At 41.7% G+C, this 14,812-nt stretch overlaps 1 protein-coding gene across 1 annotated transcript in view; it reads right to left on the bottom strand.

Moving 5' to 3' along the window:
* The window catches only part of LOC139561603 (zinc finger protein 665-like), a 37,648-nt gene extending 23,152 nt beyond the window's left edge, over positions 1 to 14,496 (bottom strand). The window contains exons 1-2 of the mRNA XM_071378824.1: positions 14,172 to 14,496; positions 4,071 to 4,888 (exon numbers count right to left, since the gene is read on the bottom strand). Of these exons, the coding sequence (XP_071234925.1) occupies positions 4,071 to 4,888; positions 14,172 to 14,343 (990 nt within the window). The 5' untranslated portion in view covers positions 14,344 to 14,496. The remainder of the gene's footprint in view (positions 1 to 4,070; positions 4,889 to 14,171) is intronic.
* Positions 14,497 to 14,812: the final 316 nt, after the last annotated feature.

Genomic DNA, 14,812 nt, shown 5'->3' with positions numbered 1-14,812 from the left:
ATACTTTAGAATTGGCTTTAGTAACAAGGAAATCCTTGCTCTTTTAGCACATAATAACCATAGAATTATAAGTATTAGGACCTGGAAAATGTGCCACAGATTATTTTCAGGAGGAACCGTGGTTACATACATAGGTAGAGACGGGCGCTTTGGGTTTGTATGCGTGCAGGTGTGTGTGTGCACTCACGCGTATCAATCTAATGATCTGTTCAGTTGTAAATAAAGAGTAAAAACTCACGGACGATTATTAAAACTCAAACCAAGTTTATTCACCCACTGGGTCACACAGCTGCATAAGACCAAGACATATTCACACAAGTACTGGTATTTATCCCTTTCTCCTCTGCTGAATCTCCTCCTTACACATCTGATGCTAGGCAGAACTTTAGTGATATCTGTTCTTCCTCACTTCATCTGACCTGACCTCGGGGCCCGAAATCCTCACCCCTCCCCAACAGGATGTCCTGTTGACTTGTACCAGACTGTGGCCCTTCTCCTTCCCATAGGATCCCCGATGTCTAACAATAGCATATTCTGACAGAATGTAAACATTCTACATTCCCCTCTCTCCCCCAGTAACATGAATAAGGATATTTCATATTTTCAAGTTTAGAAGTCAGAACCCATCAGATCTAATAACTTGTAATTTCACACTCTTCTAACGGCCACGGTGTGTTATGAGCAGAAAACAAAAAAAACTTTATTGCCGCTGTCACTGAACACGAAGAGAACTGGGGTTGAGTCGCATATACCCGTGGTATATGGTCTGATATACCAAGGCTGTCAGCCAATCAGCATTCAGGGCTTGAACCACCCGGTTTATGTTAGACCATATTTTTACTACAAAAACATTTTTTTTTACTGGTCTAATTATGTTGGTAACCAGTTTATAATAGCAATAAGGCACCCCCGGGGTTTGTGGTATATGGCCAATATACCACGGCTAAGTGGTGTATCCAGGCACTCCATGTTACGTCATGCATAAGAACAGCCCTTAGCCATGCTATATTGACCATATACCACAGCTCCTAGGGCCTTATTGCTTAATCAGAACAGTCAGAATAAGTTAAATCGACATCCATTGATGGAAAATGATCTGGCGAGTTTAGTAAGGGCGATTTATAATTTCTCTTGCCACATTCAAATTCCTTTATTACATCATGACATAGCTCCCAATAACTATTTTGAGGAAAACCGAATTTTGCATTTAACGTCGTTACTACGATATTCCTTCTTATTTGGCTCGACAATGTTATGTGAAAAAAATTGAGGCTAGTTTGTAAGCCTTTTGGGCGGGTTTTCAGTCGTCATTTGGCAAAAAATGTTTACTTAACCTGGCAACCCTGTCCTGAACTATGCTACTTTCTGAGCTAATGGAAGAAAGGGAGGGAATTAAAACGTTGGCTCGAATCTTTTGTATTGAGAAAGTTATTTTGGGATGATAATTAAGTTGAGTGTTGAGGTTTCCAAAACCGTATAGCCATCAAGGATAAATTGTTTTTAGATAGACCGTTTTATACTTAGACAAAATTTCCTCAGCTAAACAAAAACAAGATTCAATGTCTCCAATGAAACACATTGAAGTCAGAAGGGCAAAGGTTTTTGTGACAGACAACTTTTTAAACATGTATGGTGAATTTACATTAAACTCTTCTTTAAAAATGGTGATCACTGCTTGCCTAAACAGTTTATTGAGTAGAACTATAGCTAGGTATCAGTATCAACATACGTACCTATTCTACATAGTTTTATCTCCGATGTCCTCTGCAGAAGTCTCCGTAGCCGATCGTTCTCCTCCTGGTACTCCACTACCGTTTTCTCAACTGCCCCAAAAATCTCCACAACAGCCGCTGATAAACGCTCATTTAATAAACACAGGCAACAATTGTAGGTTTAGCCATTTTGCGTCGAATGAGAGTTGGGTAGCCTACTGGTCAGTCAGTGGGTCTTTATTTACTCAACACAAGCTGTGTTTTGGTCAATGAATTTTAGAAAGCTTATTGGTTCTAGTCAGTGGGTGACGAGCCCAGAAACGCAAAATAGCGTAGCCAGCTGGATGGGGATTTACTACTGTGCAAGGCAGCCTACAGGCCAGTAGGAAAAGGAAACAATGACTACATGTTGACAAACATTGGTTATCATAACTATAGGATGATCTGAGATAATCAATTATTTTATGAATTTATGAGAAATACTCTTGGACAAATGGAATTTATTTAATTTAATGTATCAATTACAACAGCCCGGCCATTATGTCATCACCTTGAGAGACCATTATGTCATCACCTTAGAGACCATTATGTCATCACCTTGAGAGACATTTCAAATCCAACAACCAGATATTCATGTTTCTAATGAAGGGAAAAATTAAACAGACTTTGTACAGCAGAACTGTGAATTTTCTACAATACTCTGTACTGTTTTATCTAGGGGTGCACGATATAATCGGTGAGCATATCGGAATCGGCCAATATTAGCTGAAAATGCCAACATCGGCCCGATGTCTAGTTTAACGCCGGTGTGTAAAACCGATGTCAAAGCTGACGTGCATACCTATATAACGTAGGTAGATGATATAATGACGCCACGAAAAATACAGCGCTACACCAAAAACAAAACCAGAAAAATACTAAACACACACTTCCAACAACTAAACAAGTTGAAGTCCAGCAGTCATTTGAAAGAGTAAGAACATTTCAGCGAGACAACTCAAAGGTGAAATCCATTAACGCCAAGATAATGGAATTCATTGCCTTTGACAATCAACCGTCCTCTGTCGTGGATGATGTTGGCTTTCGCCGACTGGTCGAGCCCCGGGTACACACTATTTTTCAGATGTTGCCCTACCGGAGTTACACAGTATTGTTGAAACGTACATCTATGAGCGTCACTGCTTTTAGCTTCACGACTGACATTTGGACCAGCGATGTCAGCCCCATGAGCCTGCTGAGACTGACAGCACAGTGGGTCCACGAGGATTTCGTCCTGAGAAAAGCCGTATTGCTACCTCAAGAATGTGCTGGTTGTCATACTGCTGCTGCCATTTCAATGGCATTTGAGAACATGTTTGAAACTTGGAAACATGAACACACTTCTAGCTCCATTGGAACAACTGACTGGAGAAATAAGCTCATCAACTGCGTCTGCAGCAGACGTGATACCCTCTGTCATGGCATTTAAACGCTCAACAAAACTGCCAACACAGACCGTGGGGTTAAAACTCTACTAGAGGCTGTGAACAAGGGATTCGGTGGCATTCTCTCTGAGCCTCTTTACTGTGTCGCCACCATGCTCGATGCTAGGTACAAGGACCGCTACCTCGATGCAGACAAAGAAACAGGGTTTACATGAAATGTTAGACACAGCTGGACAAGATGGAAACAGACACAGTGACATTGCGCACCGAGGAAGAGAGGCCACGGACAGACAGCTGAAACTACACTTCAGTAGTTTCATTCTCATAACCATGTATACATAATAATACGTAATACATGTATGATGAAATTCTGGTTGAGAATGAAACTACTGAACAAATTAACGAAACAGCACAGCAAGTAAGTGAAAGAAATAGGTTTTGATTATGTTTTACTGGTAATGGGGACATACGTAAATGCTAACAAAATAACTTTTTGGTCAGTGTGGTGTGTAACCTATATTTAACTAGGCAAGTCAGTTAAGAACAAATTCTTATTCACAATGACGGCCTACCCCGGCCAAACCAGGATGACGCTGGGCCAATTGTGCACCGCTCTATGGGACTCCCAATCACGGCCGGATGTGATACAACCTGGATTCGAACCGGGGACTGTAGTGACGCCTCTTGCACAGAGATGCAGTGCCTTAGACCACTGAGTCATGTGTATGTGTGTGTGTTAACTCTTTAACTGTACTAGAATGCTTAAAAGTCCGCAAAAAAATGTAATATCGGTTATCGGTATCGGCCAAAAATCTCATATCGGTGCACCCCTAGTTTGATCATTACCTCATCATTCAAATCAAACTTTATTTACATACAATGTTTTACGACAGTAAATCCATCAGAGATCTATTTGCCAGTTTATGCATGGTTAGGCTCTGCTTGACACCGACACTTCTCCTGTGTGAGTCCGTATATGTGCAATTAGGTGTTCCTTGCGAATGAAGCCTTTACCGCAGTCACCACAGCTAAATGGTTTCTCTCCTGTGTGAGTCAGTATGTGTCTCCTTAGGTCCCCTTTCTGATTGAAGCTTTTACAGCAAAAATGACAGCTGAATGGTTTCTCTCCTCTGTGAATGCGTATATGTCTGGTTAAGTGCTCCTTGCGATTGAAGCGTTTCCCACAGTCACCGCAGCTGAAAGGTTTCTCCCCTGTGTGAATCTTCATGTGCATGGACAGATTTCCCTTTTGTTTGAAGGTCTTGCCACAAAAGGGGCAGATGCAGGGTTCCCCCATTGGTGCGTTGGGATCAAATGGTGGTCTGATGTCAAGCCCTACTGGGTCGCTGCTTACGGCTGAGCTGTGGCTGGAGGCATTGTTACGATTATATGGAAGGTCACAGGGAATGTCGAGACCCTTTAAGTGGGTCACAGTGCCAAAAGCTTTGAGATGCACTGGTTTAGAGTGACTCTCTCTGTTCTCCACAGTCTGGGTTTGGGGAAGAGTCAAGGACCAAAGTGGGTCCTCCTGATCACATTCACTTTTCACACAGGAAGGAGTGAATATGAATTCTATATCAGGCTCCAGCCCTTGAAGCTGTTCTTCCTCCTGACTGGTCCTGAGTTCCTCCTCTTCGTCTATAATCAGTGTGGGCTCTGGGTCCTCCTGCCCCAGGCTGGGGCTCCACTCCTGCTCACAGTGCTGCTGCTCAGGGGTAACCTCCTCTTCAGAGACAGAGAGCTGCAGGGAGTCTGGAGGGAAGGAGAGGAGGAGCAGAGGTTATCTGAAGTGCCTTCAGAAAGTATTCACACCCCTTCTTTTCCCAAAAATGTTGTTGTGTTACAGCCGGAATTTAAAATGGATTAAATTTAGATTTTGTGTGGCACACAATACCCCATAATGTCAAAGTGGATGTTTTTAAACAAATTAATTAGAATTGAAAAGCTGAAATATCGATAAGTATGCAACCCCTTTGTTACGGCAAAACTAAATAGGTTCAGGAGTAAAGATGTGCTTCACAAGTCACAAAAGTTGCATGGACTCCCTTTGTGCAGTAATAGTGTTTAACATGATTCTTAAATGACTACCTCATCTCTGTGCCCCACACATACAATTATCTGTAAGGTCCCTCAGTCGAGCAGTGAATTTCAAACACTGATTCAACCACAAAGACCAGGGAGGTTTTCCAAAGCTAAGCAAAGAAGGGCACCTATTGGTAGATGAGTAAAACATTTTAAAAAGCAGATATTGAATATCCCTTTCAGCATGGTGAATTTATTAATTACACTTTGGATGGTGTATCAATACACCCAGTCACTACAAAGATACAGGCGTCCTTCCTAACTCAGTTGCCGGAGAGGAAGGAAACCACTTAGGGATTTAACCATGAGGCCAATGGTGACTTTAAAACAGCTACAGATTTTAATGGCTGTGATAGGAAAAAACTGAGGATGGATCAACAGCACTGTAGCTACTCCACAATACTAACATAATTGACAGAGTGAAAAGAAGAAAGCCTGTACAGAATACAAATATTCAGAAACATGCATCCCGTTTTCAATAAGGCACTAAAGTAAAACTGCAAAAAATGAGGCATAGAAATGAACTTTATGTCCTGAATATAAAGCGTTATGTTTGGAGCAAATCCAACACAACACATCACTCTTCATATTTTCAAGCACGGTGGTGGTGGCATCATGTTATGGGTATGCTTGTCATCAGCAAGGACTAGGGAGTTTTTTAGGATAAAAATAAATGTAATAGAGCTAAGCACAGGCAAAATCCTAGAGGAAAACCTGGTTCAGTCTGCTTTCAACCAGACACTGAGAGACGAATACACTGAGAGACGAATGCACCTTACAGCAGGACAATAACCTGAAACACTTGCAAATCTGTGGCAAGACTTGAAAATGGCTGTCTAGCAACTATCAAATTTATAGAGTTTGAATACTTAAAAAAAAAAATAATGTGCAAATATTGTACAATCCAGGTGTGCAAAGCTCTTAGAGACTTACCCAGAAAGCCTCTCAGCTGTAATCGCCTCCAAAGGTGGTCCTAACATGTATTGACTCAGGGGTGTGAATACTTATGTAAATGTGTTTCATTTTCAATTAAAAAATAATAATAATCTAAAAACATGTTTTCATTGTGTGTAGATGGGTGAAGGCACTGTATATACCACATAATTAAATAGAACACTTGAATCATACATTTGAACTATACATTTATAAGAGCTATACAGCCTAGCAGATAGCTAGGGCCAGCTTCTAGACAGAGACTGTATTCTATACAGCCTAGCAGATAGCTAGGGCCATCTTCTAGACAGAGACTGTATTCTATACAGCCTAGCAGATAGCTAGGGCCATCTTCTAGACAGAGACTGTATTCTATACAGCCAAGCAGATAGCGAGGGCCAGCTTCTAGACAGAGACTGTATTCTATATAGCCAAGCAGATAGCGAGGGCCAGCTTCTAGACAGAGACTGTATTCTATACAGCCTAGCAGATAGCTAGGGCCAGCTTCTAGACAGAGACTGTATTCTATACAGCCAAGCAGATAGCGAGGGCCAGCTTCTAGACAGAGACTGTATTCTATATAGCCAAGCAGATAGCTAGGTGCCAGCTTCTAGACAGAGACTGTATTCTATATAGCCAAGCAGATAGCGAGGGCCAGCTTCTAGACAGAGACTGTATTCTATACAGCCTAGCAGATAGCTAGGGCCAGCTTCTAGACAGAGACTGTATTCTATTTACCATCCGGGTGTCTGTGCCTGTTTGGCAACGCTTTTCCCCCGTTGGAGGGTATATCTGTGGTTGATGGACGTTTCTGATAAGGAAAGTGTAGTTTTTATTGCCGAGTGGTGCCCAGGAAATAATTAATTATTAGATGCTAACACACCCCTCTCCCCTCCTCCAAACCAAAACCAGACATGGATGTTAATGTTTACACTAGGGTTGCAAAGGGTCAGAAACTTTCCGGAAATTTTCCATGGGGAGTTAAGCCCGGGAATTTGGGGAATTTTGCTTAATTTCATCAAAAAAGTTAGCTTATAACAGTGAACCTTTTTTTGTGGGATACACAAGGCAATTCTAGATCTTGTGGCATATTTTGGTTAAACAATCCCCAATTCAATGGAATTGCAACCCTCTGCATGCACAGTGCATTCTTCTATCACATGTACAGCTGATTCTCAAGATCTTGCACACTAATGAGATGCTATTGAGCCCACACTACTACACTGTCTGAGCCAAGGACTACGTGCTTTCTGGTAAGTTTTGACTACAATACTGGATGGGGTGAATATATTTTATATGACATACATAATTTTTTGTTAACTAGGAAATAGTAGCCTACAGCAAAGTGTGTTTAAGTCATTTCTAACTTTTTAACAATTTCTGCTAGTTAGCTTTTGCTACCATGTGGGTTTTAGCTTGCTTGAGCCATACATGTTTCATTTTAAAACATGTATCTGTATTTACCTATACATGGAAAAAAAATTACTCCTTTTTTCCTCATCTTTACAGGAAAATGGCACAGGCACTATCTAATGTGTGGAGACATTTCACTGCAGCTAATGTAGATGGAAAAGCTGTGTACATTTGCAAATACTGTGCCAAATCATATGTGAAGAATGCAACAAAGATGTAGAATCATCTGGCCAAGTGCATAAAGTTCCCCAGCGCTCACAACAAGCAACTTCTGACAAAAGTCCCTCTACTTCCATTCGAGGTGAAAATTATGAATCAGACACCTTATCGATAGCAACAGCTCATGGTCCTCCTGGAATCAGAAGTTTTTTTGACTCAATGGAGGAACGTAGTCAGAGAAATGCTGATGAATGTCTTGCTTGAGCTGTGTATGCAACTGGTTCACCTCTGATGCTCACAGGCAATGTGTATTGGAAGAGATTTCTGAATCTTCTTCACCCAGCATACACCCCTCCAACCAGACATGCTTTATCTACTAATTTGCTGGATGCAGAGTTCAGAGTTCAAGTGAAGGTCAAACAAATCATAGGGAAAGCAGACTGTATTGCAATAATCTCTGATGGGTGGTTGAATGTTCGTGGGCAAGGAATAATTAACTACATCATCTCCACCCCTAAACCAGTATTCTACAAGAGCACAGACACAAGGAACAACAGACACACCGGTCTCTACATTGCAGATGAGCTGAAGGCCGTCAATGACCTTGGACCACAGAAGGTATTTGCACTGGTGACAGACAATGCTGCGAACATGAAGGCTGCTTGGTCTAAAGTGGAGGAGTCCTACCCTCACATCAAATCATTGGCTGTGCTGCTCAAGCATTGAAGAGAGCCAAGGAAATGGTCTGGTATGTGAAGGGTCATCAGGTTATAGCAGCAATCTACCTCACCAAGCAAAGTGAGAAGAATAAGAGCACCACATTGATGCTGCCCAGCAACACCCGTTGGGGTGGTGTTGTCATCATGTTTGACAGTCTCCTGGAGGGGAAGGAGTCTCTCCAAGAAATGCCCATATCATAGTCTGCCGATATGGGCCGCTCCATCAAGAGGATCCTCCTGGATGATGAATTTTGGGAGAGAGTGGTAAGCAGCCTGAAACTCCTGAAACCTATAGCAGTAGCCATTGCATGGATTGAGGGAGACAATGCCATCCTGTCTGATGTTCAGACTCTGCTTGCAGATGTAAGAGAAGAAATCCGTACTGCCCTGCCCACTGCACTGTTGCTCTAAGCAGAGGAAACTGCAGTTCTGAAATACATGAAAAGGCGTGAAGACTTCTGCCTGAAGTTGTTGGACCCCAAGTATGCTGGCAAGAGCATCCTGTCTGGTGCTGAAATCAACAAGGCCTATGGTGTCATCACTACCGTGTCTCGCCACCTTGGCCTGGATGAGGGCAAGGTTCTTGGCAGTCTGGCGACGTACACTTTCAAGCAAGGGCTTTGGGATGGAGATGCAATATGGCAGTCGTGCCAACATATCTCATCAGCCACCTGGTGGAAGGGACTTTGTGGATCTGAGGCTCTTTCCCCTGTTGCCAACATCATCCTCCAAATCCCACCAACATCAGAGTGCAATTGGTCCTTGTGTGCGGACACACACACCAAAGCACGCAACAGGCTGACCAATACAAGGGTTGAAAAATTGGTGGCCATCCGGGCAAATTTGAGGCTTTTTGAGCCTGACAACGAGCCATCCTCAACTAGGTTGGAAAGTGACAGTGAAGATGGGGCCTCAGAGTCTGATGTTCAAGAGGTGGACATTGAGGAAGTCCAGGGAGAAGACATGGAAGCCTGAGAGGAAGACAATCAAAGCTTTAGTTTCTAGACTATCATTTTACAGATGTATGTTGAAAACGTTTTTGGGAGACGTGATGTATCATTCAATATTCCCTTTCTTTTGTTGTTCAGTGAAATCATCCCATGTGAAGAGTCAACTCATTTAATTAAAGTTAAATTCTAAAAAATAAAAAATAAAGTTTTTATTTATTGCTATTGGAAGGATTTAATCATTTGCAATTATGTCTATTTATGAAAAGGTAAAAGGTTTATTTTTCTGTCTCCATATGATATGATAAATATATCCAATGCAAAAAACATCTACATTTAAATGGTAATAATATTATTTGGAAATCTATTTCCCGTTAATTCACATGGAAAGTTTTCTCTGTATATTCCCCAAAATGTGCAATCCTAGTTTGCGCCCACTCTCTTCGTTCTACTTCCTGTCTGCAGCTGGGCTAAGTTATGCCCCTGCCTATATCCCATTTCAATCCGTTTTTTATGACAAAGACAACTATTTAATCATGCCCAGTTAATGTGGTAATAGTGGCTATTCTTTTAACCTTGAGGAATATTTTTTATCATAGTCCAATGGTTTATTCAATTCTTCAAATGTTTCATGACTTTGTCAATCAACTTGTTCTTCATGAATCTTAATTATTGTTTCATGTTTCTGTATCAATATGGACTTTGTAAAAAAATAAAGGTCCATTGGAGTCATTTTGACCCCAGCCAAAACATCTAATTCCGCCTATAGTAATGTGAGAAATAGGACCTTCATTTGACTCCAGGTTTCTCTGGAGACATAATTACAAGGTTATCCATACCACCAGAGGGAGGAGGGGACCTGTATTAGTGATTTTTTACCAGATAGACAAATCACCAGCAGATAAATAAACTGAGTATTCAAAACATTAAGAACACCTTCCTAATATTGAGGAGAGGAGCCAGGTTAAAGAAGGATTTTTAAGCCTTGAGGCTATTGAGACATGGATTGTGTATGTGTGCCATTCAGAGGGTGAATGGGCAAGACAACATATTGAAGTGCCTTTGAACAGGGTATGGTAGTAGGTGGTAGTAGGTGCCAGGCGCACCGGTTTGAGTGCGTCAAGAACTGCAACACTGCTGTTTTTTTTCACACTCAACAGTTTCCTGTGTGTATGAAGAATAGTCCACCACCCAAAGGATAAAGCCAATTTGACACAACTGTGGGAAGCATTGGAGCCAACATGGGCCAGCATCCCTGTGGAACTCTTTAGACACTTTGTAGAGCCCATGTCCTGACGAATTGAGACTGTTCTGAAGGCAAGGGGGGGGGGGGGGGGGGGTACAACTCAATATTGCAAGGTGTTCCTAATGTTTTGTAGACTCAGTGAAACTATATACAGTATGCATATGGTGGTGTGTAGAGACAGTATGGACATTCTTTTGGAGAGATTGGAAACCCAAATTAGTCTACACGGACAAGTTCTGGCCTGGTTTAGATCTTATCTGTCGGAAAGATATCAGTTTGTCTCTGTGGATGGTTTGTCCTCTGACAAATCAACTATAAATTTCAGTGTTCCTCAAGGTTCCGTTTTAGGACCACTATTGTTTTCACTATATACACTGCTCAAAAAAATAAAGGGAACACTTAAACAACACAATGTAACTCCAAGTCAATCACACTTCTGTGAAATCAAACTGTCCACTTAGGAAGCAACACTGATTGACAATAAATTTCACATGCTGTTGTGCAAATGGAATAGACAAAAGGTGGAAATTATAGGCAATTAGCAAGACACCCCCAATAAAGGAGTGATTCTGCAGGTGGTGACCACAGACCACTTCTCAGTTCCTATGCTTCCTGGCTGATGTTTTGGTCATTTTTGAATGCTGGCGGTGCTCTCACTCTAGTGGTAGCATGAGACGGAGTCTACAACCCACACAAGTGGCTCAGGTAGTGCAGCTCATCCAGGATGGCACATCAATGCGAGCTGTGGCAAGAAGGTTTGCTGCACATTTGTGGCCTGCTGGAGGTCATTTTGTAGGGCTCTGGCAGTGCTCCTACTTGCACAAAGGCGGAGGTAGCGGTCCTGCTGCTGGGTTGTTGCCCTCCTACGGCCTCCTCCACGTCTCCTGATGTACTGGTCTGTCTCCTGGTAGCGCCTCCATGCTCTGGATACTACGCTGACAGACACAGCAAACCTTCTTGCCACAGCTCGCATTGATGTTCTGGCCTTTCTAGGGAGTTTTTCCTAGACACTGTGCTTCTACACCTGCATTGCTTGCTGTTTGGGGTTTTAGGCTGGCTTTCTGTACAGCACTTTAAGATATCAGCTGATGTAAGAAGGGCTTTATAAATAAATTTGATTTGAATAGTGTCATCTACACACAATACGCCATCACACACACCATACGCCATCACACACACAATACGCCATCACACACATACACACAATACGCCATAATGACAATGTGAAAACATGTTTTTCGAAATGTTTGTTAATATATACAGAAATGTATCTAATGTACATGAGTCAATACCTGTTAGAATCTCCTTTGGAGTCGATTACAGCTGTGAGTCTTTCTGGGTAAGTCTAAGAGCTTTGCACACATGGATTGAACAATAGTTCAAAATATTACAATATTTCAAAAAAATTAAGTTCTGTCAAGTTGGTTGTTGCTCATTGCTAGACAGCCATTTTCAAGTCTTGACATAGATTTTCAAGCCGATCTAAGTGAAAACAGTAACTTATGCCACTCAGGTACATTCAATACAGTCTTGGTAAGCAACTCCAGTGTATATTTGGCCTTGTGTTTTAGGTTATTATCCTGCTGAAAGGTACATTTGTATCCCAGTGTCTGTAGGAAAGCAGACAACCAGGTTGTAAATAAAAACGAGGCTGCATTACAGCCTTACAATGGATATTCCCACCCTGAGCCCCGGCCTGCTCTGCTCTTGCTGATAAAAACAGTTTTACTGTGTGCTGCTTAACCAATGGCTGTGCTGCGTAAGCCTACAGTGGAAGGTCGGGAATAGAGTCTAAGGCTTCTTCCAGATTTCTGTTATTGATTGATTAGGCCTAGTTCCAAAAAAAATCCTCTGTGTAATCACAGCATTTGGAGATATTTTAACAAAACAATTTTGTGGTAAGTTGACCTAGTTTTTTGACACTTTGAAAAAGTTGTAGACATATTCCAATGAAGTTTGATCTATAATTGTTTTTTAAATATACAAGTAGGAAACCCTTAAGATAAATAATCCACTTGTTTAGAGAGAAAATGTTAGATCATTTTTGAGTAAAATAGTAATATGTTGGATGAGTGTGTTTGGGGCAACCCCCCCCCCCCCTCCCCAGGGACTAGTTACCTCTTTATGGTTATGAATGTGTTTCTACCTGTCATCTAGACAATGACCAGTGTATGCTAACTTGCTAGCTAGCAACTTCACTAGCAGTAAATGCTAGCCAGATAGTTAGCTAGCAAACTTACTACCAGATCGTCTGAGGTAAAATACAGTAAAAAGATAATGTAACTTAATTGCAGTTGAAATGTTTCCACTAGCTAGCTATGTTTTTAAGAGAGAGCTTTTCAATTGGCACCTCTGCCCGTTTTCAGTCACAGGTGGGGACTGGATTAGGTGTGAGCAGTGCAGGAGGTGGGCCCATGAGTTGTGCTCCAATTTGACTGGGGATAGCTTTATTTGTGACCATGTAAATGTGATATTTCTTATTTTTTGTAAAGCACCACTCATTTGAAGGGGGGGTGTAACTAAAAAAAGTGTCAACCGTAACCGTAGCCATTTATTTCCCTTAATAGTTTATTCACCTAAGCGTGACCTTCATCCACATACTATCCCCCCCAAACATTGCTTTTTTTGTGTCAGCAATTAGACATTGTCTTAGGGGGTCTAGTTACACCCTAGTACCCTACCATGCTGCCTCGTTGACAAGATGTCACAATGGTCCAGATTACTGTTCGAATTTGAGGTCACTCTTCCCTCCCCGCTTTCGCACGATGACGTGACAGGCCGGGGATACCCCGGGCCAGATTAATCGAGCCCCCTCTATATTAGCCCACACAGCTACAAGGGTCCACTTTCATGCCAGGTTTAAGACCTCATATTGAAACCCATAGAGACCCTAACTGATGTAATATATAATTTTCCAATTATCAACTTCGGTTTAGAGACAAGCTTCATGTAACCTGTAAACAAGGGCGGCTCCGTTTACCCCACTCTGCTCTAGGCGGTAATATCTCTCTAGGAGCTGATCTGATCCGTCGTCAGTATTGTGAAACAATTAAACATTAAAGTAAGATTTGAATAGAGAAAGCTGGTCTGAGAGCAGGGCTGACTTTCTTTCGATCCTATATGTAGTTCTATCGACACGCACTCCAACGACGCACTAGTGAATGTTCTCTCTGCTTGGTGTTTTTGGAAACGTATGTGACATCTTCGGCCGTTTTAGGAAGGTTGTCACAAGTTACCACATCCACAAAGTCATAAACCCCGCCCATTTCTTCCATTTCTCTTCTTAAAACGTTATTTTAAACCTAACCTTAACCACAGTGCTAACCTTATGCCTAACATTAAATGAAGACCAAAAATTAAATGTTGGTTTTCATGAATTTTTACGATATAGCCAATTTTGACTTTGTGGCTGTGGTAACTAGTAGAAACCTTATAGGAACGATGCATCTTAAAAACACTCGTAAGCTTAAATTCCATCGCTATTGCAAAACCAGGCGTTCAACTACAGCTAGCTATCAGTAGATCTACATACTAACCTATTCTACATAGTTTTATCTCCGGTGTGATTCGATTCCGCAGCAGTCTCCGTAGCCGATCATTCTCCTCCTGGTACTCCTCTACCGTTTTCTCAACTGCCCCGAAAATCTCCACAGCAGCCGCCGTTAAGCGCTCATTTAAAAACAAACGCAACAACTGTAGTTTAGACATTTCAGTCGAATGAGAGTTGGGTCGTCTATTCAGTTCAGTCAGTATGTCTTATTTTTACTCCACTAAATTATTGCCAAAACAAACTCGTTTCTAATCTTACTTCCGTGTTCTAGTCAAGGAATCTTACAACATCGTTTGTTCTAGTGGCTGGCGATCCCAGAAAAACACAACAGCGCCGCCAGCTAGATGGGAGTTGAATACTGTGCAAAGCAGTTTACAGACCAGTAGTAAAGGAAAACGAGAACTACACAGTAGCGGTGCGTGGGTAAAATCACATGGGAAGCCAATCCAGGAAAAAAAAGAAGCCATATTACAATCTATGTGTGGTGATAATTGAGTTGTTTGCTCTATAACCTTTTAGTTCATACGCGTTGCGACCGTGATATATAGGTCTAAATAAAGGCCAAGACAATAAGAAGACACAGTGGCAGAATAAATTCAACCACACCTATGTTTAAAAAAAAAAACG

Source organism: Salvelinus alpinus, chromosome 31 (assembly GCF_045679555.1).
Source record: "Salvelinus alpinus chromosome 31, SLU_Salpinus.1, whole genome shotgun sequence".
NCBI classification, from domain to species: domain Eukaryota; kingdom Metazoa; phylum Chordata; class Actinopteri; order Salmoniformes; family Salmonidae; genus Salvelinus; species Salvelinus alpinus.
Note: the sequence above shows the minus strand (reverse complement) of the source record. Positions and strands in the feature narration are given on the sequence as shown.